Below are 25,959 nucleotides of genomic sequence, written 5' to 3'. Positions count from 1 at the left end.
CCCAGAGCTCATGTCTCTAGCTGCATATGTAGCAGAAGATGGCCTAGTTGGCCATCATTGGGAAGAGAGGCCCCTTGGTCTTGTATACTTTATATGTCCCAGTACAGGGGAATTCCAGGGCCAGGAAGCAGGAGTGGGTGCGTTGGGGAGCAGGGCGGGTGGAAGTTATAGGGGACTTTCCAGATAGCATTTGAAATGTAAATGAAGAAAATATCTAATAAAAAATTGAAAAAAAAAGGTTACATTAACTTACTTTCAGATGTATACAAATTGTCTATACTTTGTTTCTCATCATTTATATATTATTGGTATTACAAATTATATATTTTATATTGTTTGTAATGGCACAGTTTTAATATTTATTTATTTATTTATTTATTTATTTATTTATTTATTTTATGTATATGAGTACACTGTAGCTGTCTTTAGACACACCAGAAGAGCCACCATGTGGTTGCTGGGAATTGAACTCAGGACCTCTGGAAGAACAGTCAGTGCTCTTAACTGCTGAGCCATTTCTCCAGCCTGACTTATTTTATAGTTATAATTATTTTATACTTTTTAAGGCATTCTAGAATGAAACATGAATTAAAAGTGATTGAAGTACCACTGTTTCAGTATTAAAGTATTATTCCAATTTGCTTTGTTTTTCTGTTGCTTTCAGTTGCAAATGAAGACATCTTTTGCTTCGTTTCAAATGAAGACATCTTTTAACATTGATTTTGTAATGTATGTCTAAGTGTGATAACCCTCCTCTATTTTATGAGAATAAAAGGATATCTTTTTTGGAGACTCCTTTTTCTGGGGGGTGGGGGGGATCACAGGCTTGCAGGCCCACAGGTGGAACAAGCTCTAGTCAGAGACAGCAAGACTAGCTAACATCTGAAAACCAGATGGCAAGAGGCAAAGGAAAGAGCATACGCAACAGAAACCAAGGCTACATGACATCATCAGAACCCAGTTCTCCCACCACAGCAAGTCCTGGATATCCCACTGAAAATGCAAGACTCTCATTTAAAAACACACCTTGTGACTATGATAGAGGACTCTAAGAAGGACATAAATAACTCCCTTAAAGAAATACAGGAGAACATGGGTAAACAGCTAGAAGCCCTTAAAGAAGAAAGAGAAAAATCTGTTAAGGGATTATAGAAAAACACAACCAAACAGGTGAAGTATTTGAACAAAACCATACAGGATCTAAAAATGGAGCTAGAAACAATAAAGAAATCACAAAGGGAGAGAACTCTGAAGACAAAAAACCTAGGAAAGAGATCAGGAGTCATAGATGCAAGCATCACCAACAGAATACAAGACATAGAAGAGAGAATCTCAGATGAGAAGATACAAAGAAAACATTGACACAACAATCAAAGAAAACACAAAATCCCAAAAGGTCCTAACCCAAAACATCCAGGAAATTCAGGACACAATGAAAAGACCAAACCTAAGAATAGTAGGTATAGAAGAGAATGAAGATTCCCTGCTTAAAGGGCCAGCATATAAACAAAATTATAGAAGAAAACTTCTCTAACCTAAAGAAAGAGATGACCATGAACATACAAGAAGTCTACAGAACTCTAAATAGATTGAGCCAGAAAAGAAATTCCTCCTGTCACATAATAATCAAAACACCAAATGCACAAAACAAAAGAAGAATATTAAAAGCAGTAAGTGAAAAAGGCCAAGTAACATAGAAAGACAGAACTATCAGAATCACACCAGAATTCTCACCAGAGACTATGAAAGCTAGATGTCATACTAGAGGAGTTATTTTTTAAAAAGTGCTACAGCCTGTGAGGGGCTGGGACAGCTCTACTGCTCTCACCCTCTCAGGAATGACTCACCTGTGCTTTTGCCATTAGGGCCACCTCTACTGTGCTGCCCAAGTGAGGTGCAGGGGCTGCCTTCCAAGTATTCCACTGGGTGAGGGAGGTCAGCCCACCTACTCAGGACCAGTCCTCAGAACAATGGTGGTAAGAGGGAAAAGAAGGGGGAAGGGCATTACCCTGGCACCCATGTAATTACCCTGACACCTCTGAATAGTAGCAGGACAGCTTTCCCTCATTCTCACCCTTGAGGCTGACTCACCAGTGCTCCGTGCCCCAAGGATCAGCTCTGTTAGGCTGTCCAGGCAAGATGCAGGGCTTGTTCTCCGAGGTGCTGCAGATGGTAAGGGACAGGGCTAGCTCTCCCAAACTCAAGACCCTGTGAGCATCTTTGCCATCTGACGAAAGGTGGAGAGGGTAATGGGGTGGTATCATCTCTGCACTTTTGCCAACCAACAGCAGATGAGTAACAGGGTCAGCTCTCCTGCCCCACCACCAGGACCAGCTCCACAGGGCCCACTCTTAAAATTGCTGCCAGGAGTGAGAGATGGGCCCAGCATTCCAGAGTGTCACATTTAATGAGGGATGAGACCAGTTATACACAGCCCTTGGACATCCATGTAGTTCCCAGAGGCTGTCTCAAACAGGGACGTTCCTATGTTCTCTAGTGGGAATATGAGCCAGGATCATCAACACACTGGCCTCTGCCACTCCATACATAGGCATGGACCCAGATATGGCCCTAGTGACAGCTTGTTCCTCTCCACCCTTGCGTTTCCAGTTCCATCTTTCCTCATAATACTCAAGTTGCTCTACTTCTCTTTCTCTCCCATCTGAACACCACATATTCATTCACACATTGGGAAGGCTCCCTCTACATGGATGTCAGGCCCTAGGCAATGTCCTCCATCTATGCTGTAGATCATGGATACAATAAGGTATCCATGACCCTTCTGTGCTATGAGCTTGAGGGCACGTCTGTGGGTGGCATGGAAGTCCACAGGTCTTTGTCCGTCTTCCTCCTCCTGCACTGCATCTGCCTGGGTTTGATTGTTTTGATTTGATTTGATTTGATTTGATTTGATTTGATTTGATTTGATTTGATTTGATTTGATTTGATTTGATTTGACTTGATTTTTATGAGTCCTAGGCAGAGGTCAGTTTTGGTCACCAAGCCAGGCATCAAGTTAAGATGAACAAAGGACTGCCATCTGCTCTGCCCCTGACTGACATAAGAACAGCACCACAAACAAGATATTTCTTTGCCCATTGCCAGGGGGGTAAAGTTTTTCTTAATAAACTTTAACTTTGTTTCAAAACAGTAAGGAACAAATAGCATGAAAAAGAAATATCTTTTCTAGAAATAACATCTAATGTATTACCATCTCTAGAAAGTATAAATCACTTCAGCCAAAAAAATCACAAATGTTGTTTATCCAATGCCTCCTCAGCCCTTCTCAAGAGAGTCAGTCCCTTAGGCCCCAGTAATAAACTCCCCACAGAGGAAAAAACACTCAAGAGAGACTTGGTAGGCAATCAGCGATCTCCGGCTCCAGTCAGTGAATTGGAGCAACTCCGGTGTAAGTAAGACAAAGCAAGCCCAGGCTCACCACCAGTTACAACACATCTTCAGTGTGTGAAGGAACTGACAAAGCAAAGGACCTTTGTCAGAGTCCAGCATGGCTCACAAAAGCAGGAGGGGGCTTTCCATCACTGGTGATGAAACAAAATGCTTAGGGCTTAGAGGAAGTGGGTGGGTTGGGGAACAAGGCAGGGGGAGAGTATAGGGGACTTTCGAGATAGCATTTGAAATGTAAATGAAGAAAATATCTAATAAAAATAATCTAAATGTCTGGGAAATGAAATTAACATGAGAGCAAATATGTCATTTTCCAACCAGTTGACACTATATGCCTTTAATACATTTTGAGAGTTCTTTATGTAGCTTGGCTATGATTCTTTTTTCAGCAATGAGTTATGAACATCTTTTCTCCCATGGAGTTTGCCTTTTCAGACTCTTTGTTTTTGTTAGTTGAATATTTTCATTAGGCTCGATTTACTTATTTATACCTATTAATCTATACTGCCCAGTTTTTCTCAATTGTTACATCTTATACAACATGATGAAACTTTTGCATATAATGTCTAAGAACTCTCTGCTATGTTCTCTGATTTCAATATTTTACCTTATATTATTTTACTAAAAAGTAATAGCTTACTTGGGTGATGTGAACATGCCTCTAATCCCAGCAATTGGAAGTCAGAGGCAGGCTGATCTCTGAGTTCAAAGACAGCCTGGCCTACAGAGTGAGTTCCAAGGCTACACAAAGAAACCATGTCTTGAAAAAAAAAATCACGTCTCTTGTGTTAGCTTTAAATATATGATCTATTTTGAGTTTGCTTTGATTTATGATGTAAATTTCATATTACATGATTTTTACCCTGAAATGATCAAGCATTCTGCATCCTACTGAATGGCGTTTGCATTTTTTGTAAAAATCAATGGGCTAGACCTATGTATACTGTTTTCTGGCTTCCTCTACTCTTCATCTGTGTTTCAGCTCATCCACCAATAGCACAGTGTGTACTTCTACAATGCACAGATAAATCTTGACAACAAGGTTATTACCTCATTATACTTTATTCTTTGGGAAGTCTTGCTTAGGTAGTATAACAACTTTTCCCTTCCATATAAATTAGAGAATAGTCTCTCATATATCTAGAAAAAAATCTGACAGATTGGGAATTATGTCTATTATGTATCAATTTCAGACAGATTAACATCTCATTATGCTAAGCTTTTTAGACCACATAGTTTGTCTCTGTATGTAGATCTTTGGTTTCATTCATCTGTGCTTTCTGAGTTTCTTCATACTAATCCTACACAGATATGACTACATTTATACCTAAGTATTCTACTTTAGTGACTCAAAAGGAGACTTTTAATTTCATCTCCCATCTTCCAATACTAGTATGCAGGGAGCTGATTTCTTTATAGTCATCTTGTGTTCTGAAGCTTTGCTGGAGTAACTTGTGAACTCTAGATGAGGGTAGATTCCTTGGGATCTTCTGAATTGTTTATGTCACCTACAAATATACACATGTGTATTGTTCCTAACATGTATGAATTTGATTCCTCTTCTTCCTTCATTTTACTAACTTGAATTTCCATAAGCATAAGGAATGGCATTGACGGTAATGTGTTTCTCCAAGAAGGCAAATATTCATATTTGTAGATGTTCTTCATCAAATACAAAATATCCCTTCTATTCATACAAGTTAAACTTTTTAAAAAAATTTTAATATTTTTTATTACGTATTTTCCTCAATTACATTTCCAATGCTATCCCAAAAGTCCCCCATACCCTCCCCCACACTACAAAATGTTTAGATTTATAGGTGAGATGTTTTTCTTTTTTTTTTTCCTTTTCCATTTTTTATTAGGTATTTATTTCATTTACATTTCCAATGCTATACCAAAAGTCCCCCATACCCACCCACCCCCACTCCCCTACCCACCCACTCCCCCTTTTTGGCCCTGGCGTTCCCCTGTACTGGGGCATATAAAGTTTGCATGTCCAATGGGCCTCTCTTTCCAGTGATGGCCGACTAGGCCATCTTTTGATACATACACAGCTAGAGTCAAGAGCTCCGGGGTACTGGTTAGTTCATATTGTTGTTCCACCTATAGGGTTGCAGATCTCTTTAGCTCCTTGGGTACTTTCTCTAGCTCCTCCATTGGGAGCCCTGTGATCCATCCAATAGCTGACTGTGAGGAGGCTGAACTTTTTAAAAGTCATGACCATGTATTGAATAATGAGAAATGCATCTTTGAAAGTTATCCGACATATTAGGAACTAGGTTTTTTTCATACTATTTGTATAGGGCTTTTTTTCTATTATCCATTTATCTTCAATTATTCTACTGATAAATAAATATCCATTGAATATATTTATCATAAATTCATAATCCATTGGTCTGTTGATCATCTAGACTGCTTCCATTTTTGCTGTTATGAATATGAGAACAATAAGCATGGATGTGTAAGTTTATCTATGACGACATACGTAGTTCTCTAAGTGTGTGTTCTGGAATGATCTAAATACATATTTCAGTAATTCTACTTCATTATTATTTTTGAGTTAATATAATTTCAACATTTCTTTCTTCCATTTCCTCCCTCTAATCCTGTATATCATTCAAATTCATGACCCCTTTTTTCACTAACTGTTATTGAATGCATATGTGTATGTGTATACAGATGTTTTATAAATACAACCTGCTCAGTTCATATATTGTTACTTATATGTATGGTTTCAAGGCTGGCTCTTTGGCTCTGGACAACCAATTGCTGTGAACTTCCCTGGGAATACCACTCCTAGCTTTCCTTCATTAGCTATAGTTCTTTGCATAGGGTTTAGGCCTTATGGTCTTTGCTCTTTCTACTTTGGCATGTACATTGGTGTCATTCTTGTTCAGCTCCTATTTAGGCAATCATGTTGGTAAGACTTTATGGGTGTCACTTCTGGTGTGACTATGAGACTCAGTCTCACATCAAAGTCCCTGTTCTTCTGGCTCTTAGAAGCTGTCTGCTCTTCTGCTGCACTATTCCTTGAGCCTTCAGAGCAGGCATGTTTTGTAGATGTATACATTGTCACTGTCCACACACTGCATTTTGATTGGTTTTGGTTTTCAAAACTCTCCATACAGATTTACAAAATGTCATTACTATGTTACACTCACACAAGCAGTAAATAAGGGTCCTCTTTCCCTACTCTTTGGCATTATTTGTTCTCTCTCTTTTCTTGATGCCCGTTCTTTCTACAATGAGATGGAATCTCATAGCAGTTTTAATTTGTATTTCTTTGATAGCTAGGTATATTCAAAACTTTTAAAGTGTATTGACAACTTTTATTTCTTCTAAGAACATCTGTTATAATTATTAGCACATTTGTTACTTAGAAGTTTAGGAGTCTTAATGTTTAGTATTTTAAGTTCTTTATATATTCTATATATTGACCCTTGTCAACACATAGATATAACTGAGTGTGCTTAGGTACCCTTGTCAGTACATAGGTACAACTGAAGGTTTTTTTCCTATTTCCTGTCTGTTTACTCTGCTCATAGTCTCCTTTGCCATATAGAAGCTTATTAATTTCATGTTGCCACATTAGTTAGTTCTTCTGGATACTTCTTGTTCTACTGGAATTATATTCAGAGAGTTCTTGTGAATACTTAAATATTGAAGCATTTTGTCCATTTTCTCAAGCTTAGCATTTGTGGCGTCAATGTTCTTTGATCTACTTATATGACATTGTGCAGCATGCAAAATATGAATCTAATTTTACTTTTAATACAGGTAGGCACCCAGTTTTGTCTGTACAATTTGTTGAATGGACTTTCTTTTCCAAAAAGTTTTGACACCTTTATCAAAAATCAGATGATCATGACTTCATGGGTCTATCCCTTGGTTCTATGTTCTATTGGTCTATGATTCTATCTATCCCTCTGTTCTGTGTTCTATTGGTCTATGCTTCTGTCTATTCCTCATTTCTATTGTCTATTGGTCTATCCTTCTGTCTATCCCTCGGTTCTAGGTTCTTTTGGTTTATGCTTGTTTCTTCCTCAGTTCTATGTTCTATTGGTCTATGCTTCTGTTTCTTCCTCGGTTCTGTGTTCTATTGATCTATTCCATGATTCTACGTTCTATTGGTCTGTGCTTCTATCTCCTCCTTGCTTCTATGCTTCTGTTTTTGTGCTGTCCCAGGCTTTTTGTCACTATGGTTCCATGGTGAGGTCAGGTGTGATAATACCACCAGATGTGTCCTTTCTACTTATGATTTCTTTGGCCGTAGTTGGCTTTTGTGTTCTTGGATGAATTTTGTTTTTCCTGCTACTGTGAATGACATAATTAGAATTTTGGTGGGTGTTGTGTTGAGTCTATAGAAAATCTTTGGTAATATAGACTTTTCACAAATTAGTTCTACCAATCCAGGAGTATGGAATATTGTTCTATATCTAGCATATTCTTGAGTTTCTTCCCACCTTGCCTTAAAGTTTTCATTTCCATGCTTACATTTATTCCTAGATACAGTTTAATCTATTGTGAATGATTATTTTTCCTGTTTGATTTTTAAAATTTCAGTGTGCATATATAAAGACTACTAATTTTGTATGTTGAGTTTGTATCCTGCAATTTTAGTGAAAGTGCTTACTGAAATGATTTTCTGGTAGAGTCTGTGTGGTCTTTTGAGTATAGAGCACATTATCTGTAAATAGGGATATTTTTACTTTTTTAAAGAAAAATAATGGCTCAAGTACATTAATTTATAGAGACTTCATTTCAAATATATATATATGTATATATATATATATATATAAGACTCTGAAAATTGACAAATATTATGAGTGCTTGTTAGAAAAAGTCAACTACTATAAAATTAATAAAAATGGAACAGACTTAATATATTAAAAATTAAATTACTGAGATTTTCTTCTTTGTCCCTCCTTTTCTTAGTGTTCTCAGAATTTTCAGTGACAATGATACAATACAATGAGACTGAAGTCAAGGGCTTCTATCTCCTGGGATTTGGAGTCCAACATGATATTCAGTGTTTCCTCTTCATTGTGTTTCTTATCATTTACATGACATCCATGGTGGGTAACACTGGGATGATTCTTCTAATCCACACTGACTCCAGACTTCAGACCCCCATGTACTTCTTCCTACAACATCTGGCCTTTGTTGATATCTGTTATACATCTGCTATTACTCCCAAGATGCTACAAACCTTTGTAGTAGAAGACAGATACATATCATTTGGAGGATGTGTAGTGCAATTACTGATCTACGCAATCTTTGCTACTTGTGACTGTTATCTCCTGGCAGCTATGGCAGTGGACCGCTATGTAGCCATCTGCAAACCACTTCGTTATCCCATACTCATGTCCCGAAAAGTCTGCATCCAGATGGTAGCTGGCTCCTATCTCATTGGATCAATAAATTCTTCAGTACACACAGGCTTTACATTTTCATTGTCATACTGTAAATCTAATCACATCAATCACTTTTTCTGTGATGTGCCCCCAATTATTAGCCTTTCCTGCTCCAACATTGAGACCAATATCAAGATTCTTGTTATCTTTGTTGGATTTAACCTGATATTCACTGTGCTGGTTGTTATCTTCTCCTACATGTACATCATGGCTGCCATCTTAAAGATGTCCTCTACTGCAGGGAGGAAGAAAACCTTCTCCACGTGTGCCTCCCACCTGACAGCAGTCACCATCTTCTATGGAACCCTTGCTTACATGTACTTACAGCCTCATTCGGACAATTCCGAGGAGAATATGAAAGTGGCCTCTGTGTTTTATGGCATTGTGATTCCCATGCTGAATCCTCTGATCTACAGCCTGAGAAACAAGGAGGTCAAAGATGCTATAAAATTGACAAAGAAAAAGTTATTTAGATTTGACACACAATAATAAAAATTCACCATGTCAAATAATTAGTATAACTGTTCAGCTATAGCATAATAATTATGAAATTTGAAGTCGTGAGTTCTTAAATGGTGACTGCACCTATTAATGCATCTAACCATATAATATATGAAATATTCAATTACTTCTCCTGAACATATTTAGAACTCATAGTTTGAAATTTATGTTTCACACTGTCATGAAGAGGACTTTATGAGGATTATTTTAGATATTGAAAAATATACTTTTAAAAATATTCTTTATGAAATACTCTTTCAAATATTTTAAGTACTTTAAAGTAGTGGTTCTGAGCCTGAGGGTAGTGAACCTTTCAGGGATTGTATATCACATATTTGCATTACAATTTATAACAGTAGCAAAATTACAGTTATTAAGTAACAACAAAATAATAAACTGTACTAAAATGAGAACCATTTCTTTAATCTCTAGAAATATATTTTACTGTATATAGTAAACATTAACATTTAGATTCATTTTTATCTCCTACCTGAATATAGATTCATAAATTGTTTACCATGGGGTCTTTTGTAAATTCTATTCAAATTACTTCAGTAATCTGAATATGAAATAAATATATTTATTTTTAAATGTCTTACAATTCAACCTGTCCCTCCCATCTCACGTTCTCATCATTATTACATTCCTTAGCACTTTATACTTATTTTTTCACTTAGTACCTTCTGTATTTTTCAATCTACCTTAATCTTCCCTATTAACTGCTTTCTATTTTTATCCCAAGCGAGATAATCTAGAGAGAGATGGCACTAAAAATATAACCTTAATCATTCATTTACAAAAATTATACACATCAATTTTATGCAGACAAACTGCTTTAGAATAGACAAAACAGAAACCTACTGCTTTGTAGTGTGCCAAGAAACTGGCTTCAGATACTGCATTGTATGAAGTGCCATACTGGCACTCAAGTCTCTCTGCTGACAGTTCTCTTATTAACAGAAAAAAAGGGGGGGGCAAAGAAAATCAGTGGCCTTTCTCTACACAAAGGATAAACAGGCTGAGAAAGAAATTAGGGAAGCAACACCCTTCACAATAGTCACAAAAAATATAAAATACCTTGGCATGATTCTAACTACGGAAGTGAAAGATCTATATGATAATAACTCCAACTCTCTGAAGAAAGAAATCAAAGGAGATCTCAGAAGATGGAAATATCTCCCATGCTCATGGATTGGCAGGATTAATATAGTCAAAATGGCTATATTGCTGAAAACAATCTACAGATTCAGTGTAATCCCCATCAAAATTCCAACTCAATTCTTCACCTAGTTAGAAAGGGCAATTTGCAAATTCGTTTGAAATAACAAAAAACCTAGGATATAAAAAATTATTCTCAACAATAAAAGAACCTCTGGTAGAATCACCATGCCTGACCGCAAGCTGTACTACAGAGTAATTGTGATAAAAACTGCATGATACTAGTACAATGACAGACAGGTAGATCAATGGAATAGAATTGAAGACCAAGAAATGAGCCCACATACCTATGGGCACTTGATCTTTGAAAAGGAACTAAAACCATCCAGTAAAATTAAGACAGCTTTTTCAATAAATGGTGCTGGCTCAACTAGCAGTTATCATGTAGAAGAATGTGAATTGATCCATTCTTATCTCCTTGTACAAAGCTCAAGTCTAAGTGGATCAAGGAACTCCACATAAAACCAGAGACACTAAAATTTAAGAGGAGAAAGTGGGGAAAAGCCTCGAAGATAGGGGCACAGTGGAAAAATTCCTGAACAGAACATCAATGTCTTGTGCTGTAAGATGGAGAATTGACAAATTGCAAAGATTCTGTAAGGCAAAAGACACTGTGAATAAGGCAAAAAGCCACCAACAGATTGGGAAAGGATCTTTACCAATCCTAAATCAGATAGGGGACTAATATCCAATATATATAAAGAATTCAAGAAAGTAGACTCCAGAAAATCAAATAACCCCACTAAAAAATGGGGCTCAGAGCTAAACAAAGAATTCTCACCTGAGGAATACCGAATGGCTGAGAAGCACCTGAAAAAATGTTCAGCATCCTTAATCATCAGAGAAATGCAAATCAAAACAACCCTGAGATTCCATCTCACACCAGTCAGAATAGCTAAGATCAAAAATTCAGGTGACAGCAGATGCTGGCGAGGATGTGGAGAAAGAGGAACACTCCTCCATTGTTGGTGGGATTGCAAGCTTGTACAACCACTCTGGAAATCAGTCTGGCGGTTCCTTAGAAAATTGGACATAGTACTACCTGAGGATCCCGCAATACCTCTCCTGGGCATATATCCAGAAGATGTCCCAACCAGTAAGAAGGACACATGCTCCACTATGTTCATAGCAGCCTTATTTATAATAGCCAGAAGCTGGAAAGAACCCAGATGTCCTTCAACAGAGGAATGGATACAGAAAATGTGGTAGATTTACAAAATGGAGTACTACTCAACTATTAAAAACAATAAATTTATGAAATTCTTAGGCAAATGGATGGATCTGGAGGATATCATCCTGAGTGAGGTAACCCAATCACAAAAGAATGCATGGTATGCACTCACTGATAAGTGGATATTAGCCCAGAAACTTAGAATATGCAAAATACAATTTCCAAACACATGAAACTCAAGAAGAAGGAAGACCAAAGTGTAGATACTTTGTTCCTCCTTGGAATGGGTGACAAAATACCCGTAGAAGGAGTTACAGAGACAGAGTCTGGAGCTGAGACGGGAGGAAGGACCATCCAGAGACTGCCCCACCCAGGAATCTTCCCAGAAACAGCCACTAAACCCATACACTATTGCATATGTCAGCAAGATTTTGCTGACAGAACCCTGATATAGCTGTTTCTTGTGAGTCTCTGCCAGTGCCTGGCAAATATAGAAGTGGATGATCACAGTCATCTATTAGATGGAACACAGGCCCCCAATGGAGGAGATAGAGAAAGTAACCAAGGAGCAGAAGGGGTCTGCAATCCTATAGGAGGAACAACAATATGAACTAACTAGTATCCCCAGAGCTCATGTCTCTAGCTGCATATATAGCAGAAGATGACCAATCGGCCGTCATTGGGAGGAGAGGCCCTTGGTCTTGCGAAGATCATATGCCCCAGTACAGGTGAATACCAGGGCCAGGAAGCAGGAGTGGGTGGGTTGGGGAGCAGGGCACGGGGAGGGTATAGGGAACTTTCGGGATAGCATTTGCAATGTAAATGAAGAAAATATCTAATAAAAAGTCCCTCTGCAAGAAAACGAAGTGAGATATCTATTTTTCCTCTTTCACTCAGGGGCTGGAGATTTATGAATATTGTTTATATATGCGTATATACATATATTCACCCAGATAAGTCATCCTCTCTGGCTTCAGAGATGTACCTGAGAGAAGAAGTTAAGAGATGCCATGGAAGAAGGAGCAATTTTAGAAGAGGGAAATCTCTTTATGGCATATGCACCAAACTCATGCTCAGTCTGAGTATAAGAAACAGATTTCTCTCACTCCATATTTAAAAGCCTAGCCAACACTTTCTACAGACAGAATTCTTAAGGACACAAAGCCTTTGTTTTCATGTTTAAATACATCAAATAGATGATGTTCCACTCCTCCAATTCTTTTCTTACCCTTTCTTTAAAAGGTCATAGGAAACCTGGGATAGGGCAGCCATTGTTTGATAATCAGCCAGAATATATGACAACTCCCTTTTCTAGAGTTGCTAGGTAAGCTAAAAGCTACACCTCGTTACTTTGTTACTTTTGTTTGTTTGTTTGTTTGTTTGTTTGTTTGTGAGTTACTTTGTTCCTGGAAGACCAATTAACTCAGATTAAATAACAGCACTATAGGCAAACACAATTCAAACTTTCTTACCCCAGAGATTTCTAGTTGAAATAGTTTATGTAATGTACAATTAGAATAAACATTCTCTTTATGTAGGGATGTCTTTGGAAAATAAGTATTTGTTGAGTAAAGAAAGAAATAATCATGAGTTAAATTTTGTTTTGGTAAATAAATGATGGCTAATGTAGTGATATATCTCCAAAAGGCTGCATCTCTAACACCTTTAAATTTGAGTCATATTTTCCAAGTTTTAGAAAGCCCAGGTTTTCGTGAGTTCAGGAGCAAAGCTTTATATCTAAAGCTAAGCACAGTTCCTTGACTCCATTGTGAGAAGGTGTCCATCCTAGCTTGTAACAAGAAATAACAACTGTTAAATAATAAGGCAACACAACAACAAAAAAGAAGCTAATAGTCCATAATAAAAATGAAAGAAAAACTGTCTCTAAATTGTCAGCAACATAGAACTTCAGAATATTGTTTACCTCCATTCATCTCAGCTCCTGGAGCTTCGGATTCTCAGGGGAGTGAATATTGATCCCTTATCCCCCAACTGTGAACTCCCTCACGGGTAGGAAACATTCAAGATACCTTGATGATCAGCCTGTGGCTGCTGCAGGGGCTCTGGAAGCAACCATGATTTAATGAAAGCAAAACCTGTGAGAGTTCCAGTGTCTTCTGTGCACCATTGGAGCAGGTAGTGAAATGCAAAAGGGTTCAGCTTGTGTCCCCGAGTGTTCCACTTCTGCCTTGGTCCCATTATGGAAATTGAATTAAGAAAATGAATTGCACTGACTTGTCCAGAGTGGATGAGAGTAAACAAAAGATCAAATAATGAAACTACAGAAGGAATCTGAACTCCCTTAGTGTTTTATTTTCATGTGTATTGAGTATTGAGCACTCATTCAGTACTGGCCCTGTGGTGAGTGAATTTCTTTCAGCCATAAAATGAAAATTATGAACTGAGTTTTCAGATTTAATATCTCTATGTATCTATGTCTGTCTGTCGGTCTGTCTATCTGCTATCTATTTATCGGCAATCTATCATCTTAATTTATCTCTCTTCCACATCATGACTTAAATAATGATCAGAAACTTTTTATCTGTTCTCATTGTAAACAGCATCTTTGAGATAACAGACCTGATAAGCATACAAACACAAAGACCATGTGACAGCAAACATAGACCTGCATGGTTTCAAAGCAGGCAAAATTCCAGCATTGAAAGGGAGAAACGGAGACAAACTCCTACCCCCTAACCAAAAAGCTATTTGTAATTGATACATGTTGAAAAGAGGAAAATCTGTTTTTTTCAATGAAGTGTCACTGAATCTGTCAAGCACACTCCATGGCAGGCCCTGTGCTCATGAATAGTTTGTAAACACAAAACCAACTCCATAGATTTTTTGTGGTGTGTGTGTGTGTGTGTGTGTGTGTGTGTGTGTGTTGATTCATTTTGCTTTGTCTGAATTTGTCAACTTACTAGAGTTTTTCATTTGTTTGATTTTCTTCTTTGTTTGTTTTTGTTTTAAACAGGAAGTTGGGTGGCTAGGGAAGTGAAGAGAATATAGGAGGAGCTGAGAGAGGGGAAAATATTATCAATGTATATATTATATTTTTAAATGTAACAATAAAAGGGAAAAGAGGAAAATTAGAAAAGAAGTAAAATTGTATAAAATCTATTTTGAATATTCCACTGTCCAAATCAAACTGCAAGACCCTTTTCTCAGTGTGCAATCTGATGTGGGTACTTTTCCATAGTGTATATATTTATCTTAATTTGAGAGTCCGAATATCAGCCTATAAGATGAAGCTACTGTGGTTTTACTAACTTTGTTTCTGATCATTTTTTTTCCTAAATCACTAGAGTGAACATGTCACCTTAAGCAAATCTGTGACCCCATCTTACAGGAGACAAAACTGAGGCAGAAGGCATGAAGTCCTCTATCGCTCTGAAGCTGTGAATGATAATCAAGCCAAGGTCAGTCTGTCCCTGGACACCTGCACAATTCTAACTTTACATGAAGCTTTGGAAGCAGATGGACTCATCAGAGGTTTGACTTTCAACCTCTCAGAATTGTTTTGTTTCTCAGAACATTCAGGTACTCTTTTCCCATTTCTCCTCTCAGAATTCATCTGATTAGCAAATGCCATTGTTGTGTTCAGTGTGTGTGTGTGTGTGTGTGTGTGTGTGTGTGTGTGTGTGTGTGCTCATGTGCTTTATTTCCTGAGCTCTAGAAAGCTGTTACCCCCACACACAAATTGTACTGTTTTGATTCAAAATCATTATGGTACCCCTAGTTATTTTTTTTACAGATTACCCTGTTCTGTTTGTCTCATGGTATTTCAAAGAGCCAGAGAAGCCCAAAGTAGCAGTAAACTGCCCCTTCTTAGAATTGGAAACAATCACCCATGGAAAGAGTTACAGAGACAATGTTTGGAGCTGAGACAAAAGGATGGACCATCTAGAGACTGTCATATCCAGGGATCCATCCCATAATTAGCCTCCAAAAGATGACACCATTGCATACACTAGCAAGCGTTTGCTGAAAGGACCCTGATATAGCTGTCTCTTGTGAGACTAGACAGGGGCCTAGCAAACACATAAGTGGATGCTCACAGTCAGCTATTGGATGGATCACAGGGCCCCCAATGGAGGAGCTAGAGAAAGTATCCAAGGAGCTAAAGAGATCTGCAACCCTGTAGGTGCAACATTATGAACTAACCAGTACCCCGGAGCTCTTGACTCTAGCTGCATATGTATCAAAAGATGGCCTAGTCGGCCATCACTGGAAAGAGAGGCCCATTGGACAAGCAAACTTTATATGCCCCAGTACAGGGGAACGCCAGGGCCAAAATATGGGAATGGGTGGGTAGGGAAGTGGGGGGGGAGGGTATGGGGGACTGTTGGGATAGCACTGGAAATGTAATTGAGGAAAATACGTAATAAAAAAATATTTAAGAAAAAGAAGCCTAAAGAAACATTCTTATCCAAAATTCACCATAACACCTCTGGAGCTGCACATAGCTCTGCCTGGCCTTCCTGGCAGCTGAGTACATGAGAATTTCTGAAACTTTATTAACTTGGAGTTACACTGGAATATTTACAGATGTAACAATTTCACTTGATGAATTTCTTTCTCTAATAAATGAGAATGAACATTCCTATGTTTGTGTGCCTTCATATACAAACATATATGTAAATGTACATGAATTTGAATGGCTATTGTATGTGGTCATTAAGTTACTTTAAGTATTTACCTTATACTGGAAATTTGACCAGTAGAAACAGGTTTGTTTAAACGGTTTCAAAATTGTCTCTAATATAGCCACTAATTTACATTTCTAACAAAAATATATATTCCTGTGTATCTACAATTCTCAACAAAACCTAGCACTTTAAATTGATGAATAAAATTCCATTTTAATTAAGCTTTCATATCTACCTGCCTGATTAATGGTAAGCTGTGTATCTTTTCATATTCAGTTAAACATTTAGTTTTTCTTCTACAATTTCCTTGCTCATATCTTTCATAAAATTTCCATTAGATTAATTCATAAAAATTATACATACTGAATCTTTAATATATATATGTGTTGAAACAAATTTGTATAACTAAATTCCTATAATTTTCCTTTTGGTACTGTTGAGAGTTTTAATGGGGGTACTTTTTTATTTTGTGTGTAGATGGTATAGGTCTATGTCTGAGCAGGTGTGTATGTGCACCAGAGAATGATGTAGGTTGTCTTGCTCCTTATTTCTTTGACAAGGGTCTCTAGTTTACCTGTACATAGGCTGGTGGCCAGCAAGCCACAGAGATCCTTATATTTCTTTTTAAGTTATAGGAACCTGTCCACCTATGTCCAATTTCACAGCTAGTTCTCTTAGTCTATGAATTCTCTCTCTACTCTCAAATTTTTCTATATTCCATATTGTTTTATAATTTATCTAAACGTTTTCTGCATTGCTAAGTCACAAGTAATCGATATTGGTTTTTCTCAAAATCAAATGTACATGTTTAAATCCATGGTGCACTAGGAAACAACGTTTGTAGAGCATAAAGCTGGAATTCAGTATTATTTCTTCATATTCCTAAGTATTTATAGCATCACAGTGAATTTTAATATTTATTGTGGTCTTATATTTCCCTTTTCTGCCTCCAAGCCCTCTTACAAACTCCTCCTTGCTCTCTATCAAATTCACAGACTCCTTTTTCTTTAGTTATTATATATACATATAATATATACAGATATACTACTAAATATAACTTGCACACATGTTTTTAAGACTGGCCAATTGGTGTGGATATGTTCTTCCCTGGAAAAAAACTATTTCTCCCATGATCCGTATTTTTGTTGTTGTTGTTGACCATTGTTGCTTGAGTAGGATTGAGGCCCATTTGGCATGTATATTGGTCTCATCCTTGTTCAGCTCCTATTTAGGAAGTCATGCTGGTGATGCCTTGTGGATATAGCTAGGAGACAGGATCTCAAAAAGAAAACCCTCCCTGACCCTCCAACTTTTATAATCTTTCCACCCAGTCATCTACAATGTTCCTTGAGCCTTAGATACAAGAGTGTTTTATAGATGTATCTACTAGGACTGAACTCCACAACTCTGCATTTTGATAGGTTGTCATCCTCTGTGGTGATCTCCCTCTATTACAAAAAGAAATTTCCTTGATTAGGGATGAAAACTACACTTATCTGTGGATATTGGGACAAATATTTAGATTATTGCTATGGATTTTGCTGACTTAGAAAAGGGGTGGATATAGGTTCTCCTCCAATATCCATGACTTCACCAGTACTGAGGAGTTAGCCAGGTTTCCAGCACAAGGTGTAGTTACTGTCTTGTCAAGCAAGTTTTAAGTGCAGTTATAGAGCTATTGGTTACTGGCAAAGCATGCATGCCACTACTGTACATCAGGGCCATTGTGGCATGCTGGTTATTGATGTGATATACAGGCATGATAGTTGGGTGAGGCTGCCGGTTTCCTCCTTTTAGAAGCTTGCATAGTTTGTTTTCTCAGCTTTGCCGACATGCTCTTCTACCTTCAGGACAGTTGCATGATGTCATCATAATTACTGTTCTGTAATTTCTGCTGTCTGGCAGGTCAAGTTGTTTGCTCAACCCATTTTCCTTTCAAATTCCATATAGAATAGTCAAGTAAAACATATTTTTTTTTCTTAAGGATGTAACTGCAACTACAGAAAATTTATAGATTAATATGTTGAAAATGTAATGGTACAGTTCTACATTTTATCCAAGAAATTGGTCTGTTTGACTCTTCAAGTCTTCAGGAAAAGTTATTTCCTTAATGAAAAACCATGAAAATATTCTATTATGTTTATATTTAGATTTTTTAATCTCACTAAAATGTTTCTTTACTTTGTTTTAGTTGTTTTGTTGTTGTTTTGCTTTGGTTTAGTGTGATTTCATTGTGGTTGGTAGTTTCTTACTTACACACAAAATCTTGTTATCGCACCCTCCTCTCATTACCTTCTCTTATCTCTTGATGAAACCTTCTTTTTCCTCTCTAGTTCTCCACTTACTTTCCTGTGTTTTGGTGTAACAGGGATGTTCTGAAAGTGGTCATAGCTATGAATGTTTATAATTGCAACAGCCACATCACATCCAGAATAAACAGTATTTTATGGTACTCTTCCTCATCCTCTGGCCATTACAGTCTTTCCACTAACTCTTCTACAATGTTTCCTGGGGCTCAGAATGGGTGGTATAGATATCCCAGTTAGATCTGAGCACTAGAAAGTCCCTTACTTTCAGTGCTTTAGTGAATAATGAGCCCCTGCTTTGATCACCACTCATGATTAAAAGAGGTTTCTTTAATTAAGGCTCAGAGATACAGACGTCTATGAATAAACATACCATTTAGATGACAGTAGGACTAGATGTTCATTTAGCAAAACATCAGCAATAAATTTCCCTCAAAGAACCATGACTGTCCCAGTCATACATGTTCAACGGGTTTTACAGTACCACACATGTATTCTGTTCCATAAACCAGGCTTGCTTGGATTCAGACATAAAATGGTTGATTTCTTTTGGAACCATCATGTCATTATTGCATGAGTGGATGTACTTTGTCTAGCAAGGTGATATTGTAGCACCCAGGGGCCAGACCTGAATTATAGTAGAGATTTTTTAGAGTACTTTTTCTACTAAATATACTTCCATATATTAGCCTAGTATTAAATGACTTTACTTGCTCCACTAACAATTTATTAAATTATTCCCTCAGGATAATTGGAATATCTAAATATAATAATGATCGTGATCTTTCCCTTATAGTTATGTTTAATTTCTTTTCATGCCTTTTACCCAGATTGGGTATCAAAGCCCATTGAATACACATTAAATTACTTAAGGAATCTTACCGTATTCCTTCATTTGTAAGCATTTCTTATGACATGTTGGTAGTGATGACACTCACAGAAATGTTGTGAACCCATTTATCAGGGTAACATCTTTCCTCCCCATTTATGTTTTCCCAAGAAAGATTATCAACCTTTGTCAAATAATGTTTGGTATCTTCTGAAATGATATCACTCTACTATCTCATATAGAAAACTATATCAACTAACTTGTCAATGTTAAAATTGTTTTCATTCCATGGATAAATGTAACTTCATATTGATTACCTGGAAATCAATAGAAATTTATTTCCCTTTATACTGTTTTTTTTCTTGTAAAGACAATTTATGGGAGGTTTCCTTCTCTTTGTTTTATTTACCCCATCCCTAGACAAGAAATATGGCACATTTGGTTTGTGAATCTGAAAATACCCTGGCATGCTCTGTTCCTTATCATCTAAGGAAAACCTATACTGTTGAAGCCCATGATCTGCTCCCCCACAGCACCTAATACATGACCACCATCTGTTGCCAAGATTAACTGAAACTGTAAGCCAATCTACTTGCTTTGGTTCTTCATCCAATATCTAAAGGTGATAACATGATGCCCACGTACACTTTGTTTTTAATGTAATTTTAGTGAAAATCCAAGAGGGAAAGGAATAGGCACTTACTGATCTCGTCTGTCATCTTTGTAATCACGACTGAATTTAAGATGTTTGCAACTGTAGTCCAAGGTGGGAGTTTTAGCTTTCTTTCTCACGTTGAACTTATTTTATAGTTATTTTATCCTTGTGAAATTGGTGAATATTTTTTGGTTATTCATTAATGAAGGAGGGGTTCTTATAGCCTCCACCCCTTACTAGGAAGCTATTATCAATTGTTACATACTTGAAGGGAGAGAGAATAATTGCTCTATTAATTGTGTATAGTGATTGAATTCTGTGTCCCAGTGAATGGCCCAACTCCTATAAACACATATGAGAGACCTACTGGATTTAGAAGGTTGTTTGGCTTTGTATTGTATGTTTGTTTACTTGTTTTTAAGAAGGGGACATAAAGTTAGGAGGGGAATATTTGGGGAGAATATACAGGGAAAAGAGAAAAAGGGGTAGATATAATATCATACGAAATTCTCAAAGAGTAAAAGCCAATGTTCATTAAAATTGGAAATAGTTTCTCCATAAACATGTGCTAAATTTTGTATGTAATGTATTAGAATCAAGTGCTTTATGATATTTTAAAATACTAGATCAAAAATCAATTAATGCTTTGAAATATTTTAATCTTTCCAAGGCATGGATACACACACACACACACAAATGTTCATAAACAGACATACATTCACACATACGATTAGACTCTACATGTTTAGTCAACTTAGTCAACATTGTTTAAAAATTAATATTGAGAATAATTGATAAAATAAAACCATAATACAAAGTATCATTGTTCAACCAACATTAGCTAAGGTTAATGCAATGTAAGAAGAAAGTAGTTTTATTTCAGCATTTAGTTCTGCCAGAAATATGTTTGAGAAAGTAGTGGGCTACACTAAATTTCCTCAACAGAATACAACAAGAGCTCAAAATTATCAACTATTACGATTTCTCATAAGAGAATAGGTGGAAGTAATCAATTCTAATTTCAGATCTGATTATTTCTGCTCCGGAAAAGATGAAATAGACTAACTGAATAGAGGCTAGAATATGAAAATATCATTGTTAGCAACTGAAGGAAATTCCAAAAATCACTCACAAATCAAATCATGAGAAAGAGACACTGGCAGGCAACCTCCTATAAAGAGACAAATGTCAAAATCTAAGAACATTAAAAAGCGATAAAATTATTTTTCCCTTACAAAGAAAAAAAAAGACACTTCTAGACACCTATTTTCCTTAAGAAAACATCAATTTCATGAGTAAGAAGGGATACAGGAACATGAATATATATCAATAGCAATAAACACTAGCATGTCCATCACATAAAGCTCACTGTCAATACTCAAATTCAGTAATTTTGTTCCTAGAAATGTGTCACATAGAAATTGTGACAATGAGTTATTTACAGTAGAGATGAGCTGTAGCTAGCTCCAGCTCAGCACTAGCAGCAGAACAAGTGAACAGTGAGAGGAGAGCAATAAGATGCAAACACACTGATGTATGATATGTATGGAACCAATACCAAGCCATGGACTCTGCCTAGTCTGTGATGAAGAAAACACAGGACGTAATCCTGATCACTGAAAATTAACGAAAACTTTCAATAAAGCTGACATTTTATCAATTTTCATACAATTTTTAAATTTTACAAAGAAAATAATATTTCTCTATTCTTTGGTAAAATTATCTTCCATGACAATAAGTCCATGGTGGGCGGGGTGGAGTTAGTAAGGAGACTGAAATGTCAGAGTGAGGCCTGGAATTAACTTAGAGAAAGATTGTACAGGGATATAATTTTAGATCCAGATTTTCAGTCACAATTATTAATGAACATCTTTTCATTAAAATATAGAGCATAAAGAACAATCAGAAAAGAAAATAAGCTTTTTTTTCATTTTTGTTAAACCGTTACATTAATAAAATAACAAGCAGTTGCGGAGAGTGGATTCAAAAGCAGTTTCTTAAAAATATGGATGAAAGTAATCTAAGTAGTAAGGTTCAGCCTTTAAATGCCATCAAATATGTCATAGAAAAATATAACCTTTGAGGGGCAAGAGGAACAGTCCAGTTAGTAAAGTACTCACATACAGCTATGGGAACTTGACTTTAGATCTCCAGAAACCATATAAAACTAAACCTTACAAACATGGTGGTACACAATTATAAACCCAGAACTGAGACAGAGAAATCACCGGTGTTCCCTGCTAGCCACTTTAGCTGACTGGTCAAGTTCCAAATAAAGTGAAAGACCCTGTTGCAAAACAAAAGATGGACAATACCTAGTGAATGTCACTCAGTGCTGACCTTCAGCTCTCAAATATCCACATAAACATGCATGTGCATGCATCTGTACACATATGCCCAATTTCACATAAATGTACACATACATACACAAAGGAAAGTATTCTTTGAAGTGATTAAAAACAAATACTATAACCTTTCTAAAAAACAAATCAAAATGGACTTATTTTCTCTGCCATTTTTTTCCTTTGTTAATTACAGCTGACATTGGATTTCTACTAACCATGAAACACAGTAATGACTCCAAAGTGACTGAATTTATTCTCCTGGGATTCGCTGGTCAAAATGAGTCTTGGCACATCCTCTTTGTGGTATTCCTAGTCATTTACATAGCCACTTTAGTGGGCAACATTGGCATGATCCTGCTCATCAAGCTTCATTCTTCACTGCACACTCCCATGTACTTTTTCCTGCAGCATTTGGCTTTTGTTGACCTCTGTTACTCCTCTGCCATCACTCCCAGGACACTGCAAAATTTTGTGAGCACAAAACCATCCATCTCCTTCACAGGATGCTTGGCTCAATTACTGGTCTATGGTATCTTTGTAACCAGTGACTGCTTCATCCTGGCTGCTATGGCTGTCGACCGTTATGTGGCCATCTGTAACCCACTGCGCTATCCTATTATCATGTCCCAGAGACTCTGCATTTTGCTGCTGCTTGGTTCATACACTATGGGATTCCTAAATGCCACTGTAAATACAGGTTTTACTTTCTTATCTAACTTCTGCAAATCCAATGTCATTAATCATTTTTTCTGTGATGTACCACCAATTCTAGCCCTCTCTTGTTCCAGTATTGACCTCAATATCATGGTACTGACAATTTTTGTTGGTTTTAACTTGACATTCACTGTATCTGTTGTCATTCTTTCTTACACATTTATCTTGGCTGCCATCCTAAGGATGTCTTCAGCTTCAGGAAGGAGAAAAGCTTTCTCCACGTGTGCATCCCATATGACCGCTGTCACCATATTCTATGGAACACTCTCATACATGTATGTACTTCATGGGACTAACAGATCTCAAGAACAGGAGAAGGTGGCTTCTGTGTTCTATGGTATTATGATTCCCATGTTAAACCCCCTCATCTACAGCCTAAGAAACCAGGATGTGATAGAAGCCCTGAGGCACATAGGAAACAAATGTTTCTAGTGGAAAATGTGGTTTCATATCAACATTACTCAACAGGCAAGGCAACAAGGTTCTATCCTTGGTCGGGTTGAGGAGACGTGGTAGATGTTTATATGACACAAAGGCACTAGTTGACTGTTGATGATACCTGAAGTACCATAAAAACAATTAAATTATGAAGTAAATAAGCTTGTTTTATTAGTGCTGTGAAGTAAACCTAAGATTTCTAACAATCTAATCAAGTACTCTACTATTGACATTCATCCAGGTATCTGAATAAAGTATTGATATTGCTTTTTTATCTTTTATGAGCCCCTTTACAAATAGTACTCATGAAAAAAAATATGATATTTTGCCGCATTTTATAGGAGCTAACAGAATTGTATGAATTGTGTATAATTATGATAGTCATTTTTGTAATTAAATTTTATAAAACCTTCTGTAAGGGTCTAGAATGATAATACACACTGTAGAGTCCAACAATTAGAAGAACAGACAATATAGACAAAAAAATCTAAGACCCCTTTTGTGATTATTCTTCCACACATCATTAGTCAATTAAGGGGTAAGGAATAGTTGGTGGGAAGATTAACAGGAGAGTGTTCACCAGCTTTCCAAAAACCAAAAATAATAAGTGGCTGAGAAATGTTGGAGACATTGAAAGGGAAAATATTTGAATATTGTTCTTTGTAAATATGGGTTTGCATCTAATTTGCTGGAAAAAAATATGAATCTGTTTCTTTGAAATATACATTAAAGGTTAATATTCTTTTATGAAGAGTTCTTCATTTTCAAGTGGATCCATGGCTCAAATGCTCTCTTTATATGACCATTTCCTATCAAGAATATTTTAAAATCTCTTTAGAAAGCATAAAACCTCCTAGCTGATGCTTGTGAGGAAATTTTAATTTTCAAATTATATGAATTATGAGACTATCTTTATATCAAAAGGAGTTATAAAGATTTCCCTCCTGTCTTGCTACTTTTCTAGTCCTATCTAGGGGGCATGACTTATGGAAATGGCCTTGAGTCAGACTTTTATCTTCTTGGATTTAAGGTCCAGCAAGTGATGTTCCGCTGGGTCCTCTTCATTGTGTTTCTTGTCATCTACATGTCAACTTTGGTGGGTAACACTAGAAAGATACTCCTCATCAACATAGATTACAGACTTTAGACTCCCATGCTTTTCTTAAAACATCTGGTTTTGTTGATATTTGTTATACATCTACCATCACTCTCACAATGCTGCAAAAGTTCATGGAAGAAGATAGACCATATCATAGAAAGGTAGAAGATAGAACCTATATCATATGGAGGATATGTAATGTAATTGTTGGTATATGACACATTTGCATCTCGTGACTGTTACCTCCTGGCAGCTATAGCAATAGACCATCATGTGGCCATCTATAAACCACTTCACTAACACAGTCATGTCCCTAAAACGTTTATATTTATATAGTAGCTGGTTCCTAGTTGAGTGAACCTCTGAGCACACAATTTTAAAATGTTTCATTCATGCTGTAAGTCTACCATCAATCAATTACTCTCTTTGTGGACTTCCTCCAGTTGGTGCACTTTTGTGCTCCAACTTTAATGCCACCCTTAGGCTTCTTGTTGTCTTTGAGATCTGACTTGACATTCATTGGGTTAGTCACTATCATCTTTTAAATAGACACCATGGCACCATTCTAAAACTATCCTGTACTGTTTGGAAGAAGAACTTCTCCACATGAGACATTCATTTAGTAATATTCTGTAGAATGCTAGCTCAAAGATACTTAGGGCACCATTTTGTTAATCCTGAAGATTTAAGGATGGCTTCACTATTCTATAGCATTGCAATTCCTGTGTTGAATATTTCAATTTTCAGTATGCAAGACATAAGGTAAAGCATGCTATAAGAAGCTATAGGGAGCCGGGGAGTGGTGGCACACACCTTTAACCCCAGCACTTGGGAGGCAGAGGCAGGTGGATTTCTAAATTCGAGGCCAGTCTGGTCTACAGAGTGAGTTCCAGAACAGCCAGGGCTATACGAGTAACCCTGTCTTGAATCTTCCCACCCTGCCACACCCCCCCCAAAATAAAAGCCATAGGAAAAAGGTTTTTAGATTGGATACACATGGATAAAATTTGCATCATCAAATCATGATTTTACATGGCAACTGCAGTTTTAAGTTCCTTCTTTTTTCCCAGTATCTGTTCCCCACCTCCATTCTGCCCCTTCATCTACCCCTCCTCCTTTTCTCTTCAGAAAAGAGTAGGACTTCCATGAATATCAACCAAGCACAGCATACCAAGTTGCAGAAAGATACTCTCTTCCCCTCATATTGAG

At 36.9% G+C, this 25,959-nt stretch overlaps 2 protein-coding genes, 1 non-coding gene and 1 pseudogene across 3 annotated transcripts; 3 read left to right on the top strand and 1 right to left on the bottom strand.

The window, feature by feature from the left end:
* Positions 1 to 2,966: 2,966 nt before the first annotated feature.
* Gm23716 lies at positions 2,967 to 3,110 on the bottom strand. Its single transcript, XR_003954199.1, has one exon. It is a non-coding gene; the product is annotated as a small nucleolar RNA SNORA48 (small nucleolar RNA).
* Positions 3,111 to 8,369: 5,259 nt separating this feature from the next.
* On the top strand, positions 8,370 to 9,314 carry Olfr993 (olfactory receptor 993). Its single transcript, NM_146435.1, has one exon. The coding sequence runs from the start codon at positions 8,370 to 8,372 to the stop codon at positions 9,312 to 9,314; it is 945 nt and encodes a 314-aa protein (NP_666646.1).
* Positions 9,315 to 22,715: 13,401 nt separating this feature from the next.
* Olfr992 (olfactory receptor 992) lies at positions 22,716 to 23,645 on the top strand. The gene has a single exon (NM_146865.1). It carries the CDS (start codon positions 22,716 to 22,718, stop codon positions 23,643 to 23,645), a length of 930 nt encoding a protein of 309 aa, NP_667076.1.
* Olfr991-ps1 (olfactory receptor 991, pseudogene 1) lies at positions 24,631 to 25,540 on the top strand (annotated as a pseudogene).

The sequence above is a fragment of the Mus musculus genome, chromosome 2 (assembly GCF_000001635.26).
Source record: "Mus musculus strain C57BL/6J chromosome 2, GRCm38.p6 C57BL/6J".
Classification (NCBI taxonomy): domain Eukaryota; kingdom Metazoa; phylum Chordata; class Mammalia; order Rodentia; family Muridae; genus Mus; species Mus musculus.
Note: the sequence above shows the minus strand (reverse complement) of the source record. Positions and strands in the feature narration are given on the sequence as shown.

Bases quoted from the DNA above. Each gene is read 5' to 3' on its own strand.
- Olfr993 (NM_146435.1), top strand. From the start codon at position 8,370: ATGATACAATACAATGAGACTGAAGTCAAGGGCTTCTATCTCCTGGGA.
- Olfr992 (NM_146865.1), top strand. From the start codon at position 22,716: ATGAAACACAGTAATGACTCCAAAGTGACTGAATTTATTCTCCTGGGA.